The sequence below is a fragment of the Lissotriton helveticus genome, chromosome 7 (genome assembly GCF_964261635.1).
Source record: "Lissotriton helveticus chromosome 7, aLisHel1.1, whole genome shotgun sequence".
NCBI classification, from domain to species: domain Eukaryota; kingdom Metazoa; phylum Chordata; class Amphibia; order Caudata; family Salamandridae; genus Lissotriton; species Lissotriton helveticus.
Genome location: NC_136068.1, coordinates 1,659,834,604 through 1,659,840,603, shown reverse-complemented (window position 1 = coordinate 1,659,840,603; position 6,000 = coordinate 1,659,834,604). Strand labels below are relative to the sequence as shown.

The window sequence follows — 6,000 nt, the reverse complement described above, 5'->3', positions numbered from 1 at the left end:
TTTGGATTAAGTTAGATAAAAACGTGTTAACACAGGCACAATGTACTGCACTGCAGTTGTGTATCTCTCTGGCAACAAAATATGAGATAACGGGACGTCACAGTTCAAAGGTCAATGGAGCAGGGACCAGGAAGAACAAGTTTTAGAAAAATACCACGTGACGAGGATAGTTGCAGTGAGATGCCACTTGTGCTAAAATTATTTCAAATTTAAAAAGAACAGACATATTCGGATCACATAATGTGCTCCCTGACTGTAGCGGTCGGCAGTAGGAGTTACTGCAGGGCGGTGACGTGGGCAGGGGGAGGGGCAGGGTGGGGGGTAGTAATGTATAGATTACGGAGTTTTACAGGTAAGTAAACATTTAAATAAATAAAACGAATTTCGTTGCGCGCACTGCACACGAAATTCGTTTTATTTATTTAAATGTTTATTTACCTGTAAAACTCCGTAATCCATACATTACTACCCCCCACCCTGCCCCTCCCCCTGCCCACGTCACCGCCCTGCAGTAACTCCTGCCGACCGCTACTCGTTTCTCTTACTTGGAAGAGAAACTACTGTTAGAAGAACTTTAAATACCTGAAGTCCACAGAAGGGACATGTACGCCACTGTCTCCCGCCTTCATGCACGCGCTAAGGCTACAGCCAATCCCATCGACATTATTCGTGGAGAAGCCACCTGCCCCATCTGTTTGGGTTTCTTCACTGACCCTGTGGTGACCGGCTGTGGGCACAACTTCTGTCGCGTCTGTATCACACATTACTGGGAGGGCTACGCCAACAACTTCCCCTGCCCCCAATGCCGCCGAACATTCTTGTGGAAAAATATTATGCCCAACAGGCTGCTAGCGAGCGTGGTGAAAGCCGCCAAGCTGAAGTCCGAGGAGGTGCCAACCCCGAACGCCAGCAGCCTCTGTAAGTTGCATAAGGAAGAGTTGAAGCTGTACTGTCATGACGACGAGACGGCCATCTGCATGGTCTGCGACTGCTCCGGGGAGCACCGCTACCACTCCGTCATTGCCATCGAGGAGGCGGCCCAGGACTACAAGGTGAGACTGGACGTGTGTCAGTGACCTGATTAAAAACACAAAGAGCTTGAAAGTGAAACAGTCGCTCTTTACGATAAGTGGGTGTAAACACACATAGGTAGGTTTAAACGAGAATAGAAGCGTAGAATTGTGGCAAAGATTAAGATTTTTTTCTGATTACCATTGTCACCTTCCTTTCTCTCGTAATGTTGTCTTTGGTGCACGCGGCTTCCTGCGCCTGTTGGGACTGATATAAGTAACCCATTTCTGAGGCTGCTCTCATCTTTGCATTAAGTGCGCAGTGTACGTGCATATGGAAAAATCAACGCAAGACTCAAGGGGGCAAATTTACAAGCCCCCTCCGCCACTTTTGCGTCACTTTTCCCATGTTAAAAGTGACGCAAAAGTGGCGCAAGGGGCTTGTAAATCTGCCCCAAAGTATATAAGGAGGCCTATGTATAAAGGGATCTGGCAGCACAGGGAACATTAACCCCTTCGCTGCTAGGCCTTTTCCCCTCCTGTGCTAAGCCTTTTTTTGGCGTTTTGGGGTAGTGTGCGCTTAGGCCCCTGTAACTTTTTGACCACATAAGATATCCACGCCAAATTTGCGTCCTTTTCTTCCAACGTTATGTGGATTCTAAAGTCGCCCAGGGTTTGTGGATTCCCTTGGAGGGGTCCCAGAAATTAACCAAAATATAGTGAAATTTTAGTTTCTGCAACCTGACCCCAAACAGGCACCGGTTCAGTGCTTTCATCATGTATTGTAGTCAACATGTAGACATCTCTCCTGTCTGAAAACTTCACAGCTAGAAGCTCCTCACAACGCAATGCCCTGCACTGTCCCCAAGCAAGCTTCGACAAACAAGTTCTTTTGGGAAACCTTTACGGTTTGAGCGGATTGTGCCACAAGCAACAGTGTCCACTTTGGCTAATTCCCTGAACAACCGCACACCAGTGTAGAAGTTATCGACATACAAATGATGGCCTTTGTTAAAAAATCCACGACCAAGTTCCCACACAATTTTCTCAGTCACTCCTAAAGTCAACTGACAACCAGGGGGGTTAATCCTGGATTCCTTACCAGTGTACACCCTGAAATTAGAGACATATCCAGTCTCACTGTCACACAGCATATACAGTTTGATTCCTTAGCGTGCCCTCTTACTAGGAATGTATTGCCGAAATACCAAGCGGCCCTTGAACAACAGCAAAGACTCATCCACTGCAATTTCTTTCCCAGGATAAAAGATCTCAGAAAATCGATCAACAAAATGATTAATGACAGGCCGAATCTTGAAAAGACGGTCACAATCAGGGTGATCTCGTGGCAAAGCAAGACTATTGTCAACAAAATGCATCATCCGAAGCAGAAGCAAATACCTATGACGACTCATGACTGCCGGAAAAATAGCTGTTGCCATCAAGGGACTAGAAGACCAATATGAAGCCATTGATGGTTTCCTAAGCAAGCCCATCAAAAAAGTTAAACACAAAAACTTTTTCATCTCCTCCAAATTTGTGGGAGTCCACCGGGTAGCTCTAGCGTGGGGCTTAAGGCTGGCACTGTTCACCCCCAAAAAATTTTGAGGGTGAAAAAATTTTCAGCATACAAATTAGTCTGCTCTACAATCTCTGCCAAAAACACATCATCCATAAACAACTTGAAAAAATCAATAGGCAAAAAGTTTTCAGTGTTCACCCTACACCCTGGAACACCAGTAAATTCAGGCAATGCCGGCTGCACCATGCCTGGTGCAACCCAGAGGTCAGAACTTTCAACGTCAAGTCTTGCAGCCGCAGGCTGCCGCCCAGCTGCCTCTTGTCTCACTACACCAACTGGAAGTCTAGCAGCCCCAGGCTGCAGCCCAGATGTCTCTTGCCACACTATTGGCACAGTAATTTCCTCCGCAACCACAGGCACAGCAATGTCCTCCGCAACCACAGGCACATCATCCACACCAAAAGTTGCTTCATCAGCACTCAAAGTGTCTTCATCATCAGATGAAGCCATGTGTAGAGAAAACTCACTACCTGAATCTTCACCTCCCACCTCTGGCTCAGAATCAGAGTCAGTCTCTGGACCATGGTCAGAGGAAGAATCAAAAAGCATTCCAACTACTTGCTGAGCAGTAATCCGGCGGCTAGCCATTATCCTTACAAATAAAGGAGTCTGCACAAACAACTCAACAACCCCAACACTGCGCAAAATAAGATGAAAAAATGTAAGCCTTTTTCATAAAAAACTATATTTAGAAAAAATATACAATTCACTTACAAGACACAACTACACTCACCAGCACCTACTCTGCAAAGACACAGCAAATAGGCAACGATATCCCACTAGAAAGAAGAAAAAAAGAACTTACATCTACAGAAGGACACATCAAAAAGAAATGCAAAACATGTTCTACAATCACAACAAACAGAAACCAAACATACTCGTATTACTACACACTTTGCAAAATAAACAATTACATTACAATTGAACAAAAAAAAAGGTCTCTTACCAAACACATGCAACTACAGAAACAACAGAACCACCAGTAATGGAACCGCACACTGCAACAATCTAAAGAGAAAAAAAAACAATACACATTAGAAGAAACAAAAACAACATACATTACAACAGGCTATGTCACAGGGTATGTCACAAATGGGGTGTCTGTCCCCAAGGGGGAAAGATTATAAATCATTATAAACGTGGGCCCCCTGGAAGCAACCCTACGGAGGGCAGAGAGGCCAAATAAAGACACGGCAGAACATACTTTTGAAAGCAATTGGGCCCAAGGAAGCAACCCTTGGCCAAGGGGTCGCTCCCTATAAAAAAACAAAAACCTGGAGTCTAGTGGGCTTTTCTATCCCCCCCTGGGTCCAGAAACGGTAAAAAAAACAGCCGATCTGCCCCCGGTGGGGGGGGGGGGGGGGGAGGGGGGGCGGGGTAGAACAGTCTACAATATTTATAATGCCTCGTAAAAGCGACCCTTGCCCAAGGGGTCGCTTCCTTTATAAATATAATAGAATCCCTGGTGTCTAGTGGGCTTTTCTACCCCCCTGGGTCCAGATGTGGCCCAAAAACGGCTGATCTGCCCCCAGGGGAGGCAGACAAGTCTAAAAAAATTATGGGCCACTAGGAGGCGACCCTTCCCCAAGGGGTCGCTTCCTTTACAATTATAAACAAATCCCTGGTGTCTAGTGGGCTTTTCTGCCCCCCCTGGGTCCAGAACACGCGCTAACATGGGCGATCTGCCCCCACTAAATTTTTACGCCCGAAGGGGTCGCTTCCTTTACTAATAAAAACACAATCCCTGGTGTCTAGTGGGCTTTCCTGCCCCCCCTGGGTCCAGATTCCCGAATAAAACGGTCGATCTGCTCCCAGGGGGTGCAGAAAAGGCTAAACAAATAAAAAATGCCCTAGGAAGCGACCCTTTCCCAAGGGGTCGCTTCCTTTTATCAAAACAAATAATCCCTGGTGTCCAGTGGGCTTTTCTGCCCCTCCCCCCTGGGTCGAGATCGCTCGCTAAATCGAGCGATCTGCCCCCAGGGGGGGTCAGAAAAGTCTGACCTTGATTGTTGTGCCCCTGGAAGCGACCCTTGCCCAAGGGGTCGTTTCCTTTTCTGAAAAAAACCATCCCTGTTGTCTAGTGGGGCATTCCTGGTGCAGGATCGCGATGCTGTGCGCGATCCTGAACCAGGAATGCCCTGCATTGGGACATCAGGGGAGAGGAAACAGTGTTTCCTCCCCCCTGATGCCTCATGGCACAGAGAAATGGCCCCCCCACCCCACCGGAGAGCAGGAAACAGACCTACCTGCTCGACGCTCTGGAAGCAAATGGCTTCCAGTGCGTCTAGCACTTCCTGATGACGTCGACGCGCGCAACAGCGTGCTGATGTCACCAGGAAGTGCGAGGGGGGCGGAGGGAGCAGCGCAAAGTCTTCCGCTGCCACCCCCACTACTGCCACCACGATCGGTGCCCCAGGGGGGGAGCGCCAGCGCTCCCCTCGAGGGCTGTACTGATGACGGAGCGGTTCCGTCTTCAGCACAGCCCAACCGATGCTGATGACGGAACCGCTCCGTCATCAGCATCGCAGGGGTTAACACATGGTCAGGGGCATGTGGACACAGGGTCTTGTGGATAGGGCGGATCCGGGAGACTGAAGATCACATGCTCATATGTCTGTGGTTGTAAGGAGGGCAAAATTGGTGGTCGCAGTTGCTTCAACAGTTAATCTAAAGGCAGGGGACTATTTAAGTGGGTCAGTAGCGGCCGGTGTCAAACCAAAGAAGTGTGTTTAACGAGAAGACGACATACAACAAAAAACACAAACAAATAACTTACCTTCCACATCACTGCTCTTCCGTGCCTCACTAGCTCCAGTCAACTGCAGGCTCAGGCTCCCAGACTACCTGCAGCATCAGGATTGGCTTGAGCACCCTCGATTTGCACTCCCAGAGAGACTGGCAGCCTGTGCCTGCTGTCTCCGACCTGGCAGCGCAGCGCATTTTGGAGACAGCTCAAGTGCGCATGTCGGTTTGGGTGTTCTAAGACGGCCGGCCGGCCAAACTGACATGCTCACTGATAGCAGTGCGCACCAGTCCCTCTCTGTGACAGCCAGCATGTTGTCCCCACCCACAAGACTCGGCTCTTAGCGAAGAAAGAGAATGACAATAAACATGATAATAAACATGTTTTATTTTTCAAATCTTTAACTGCTGGCGGGGGAGGGGGTGATGTTCCTCCGCCATAGCAGAGGAGCTGCCCACAAAAATGGTCATTTGGAAACACAATGCTCTGGGAGCACAGTTATTCCAATACACAGCCACCTATCAAGCCTAGGAATCTGGTGGGACAAGCATGTACTCAAATGGGCAGAGAGCGTGATAGGGACATGGCCATTTTGCCACATTAATGTGAAGAAAGATCCACGAACACGGGGGCAGTACACATATGTACACATATCGCCAAGCACT

General features: G+C 48.4%; 1 protein-coding gene across 6 annotated transcripts in view; it reads left to right on the top strand.

Annotated features, from left to right (window-relative positions):
- The first annotated feature begins 508 nt into the window (after window positions 1–508).
- LOC144770647 (E3 ubiquitin-protein ligase TRIM39-like) overlaps window positions 509–6,000 on the top strand; it is a 299,133-nt gene continuing 293,641 nt past the window's right edge. For 4 of the 6 annotated variants that reach the window (XM_078655355.1, XM_078655354.1, XM_078655352.1 and 1 more), the window contains exon 1: window positions 522–1,052. In XM_078655355.1, coding sequence (XP_078511481.1) covers window positions 603–1,052 — 450 coding nt within the window. In that variant the 5' untranslated portion in view covers window positions 522–602. Of the gene's footprint in view, window positions 1,053–6,000 lie in introns of all 6 variants that reach the window. The other 2 variants (XM_078655353.1, XM_078655350.1) reach the window with 1 other exon arrangement.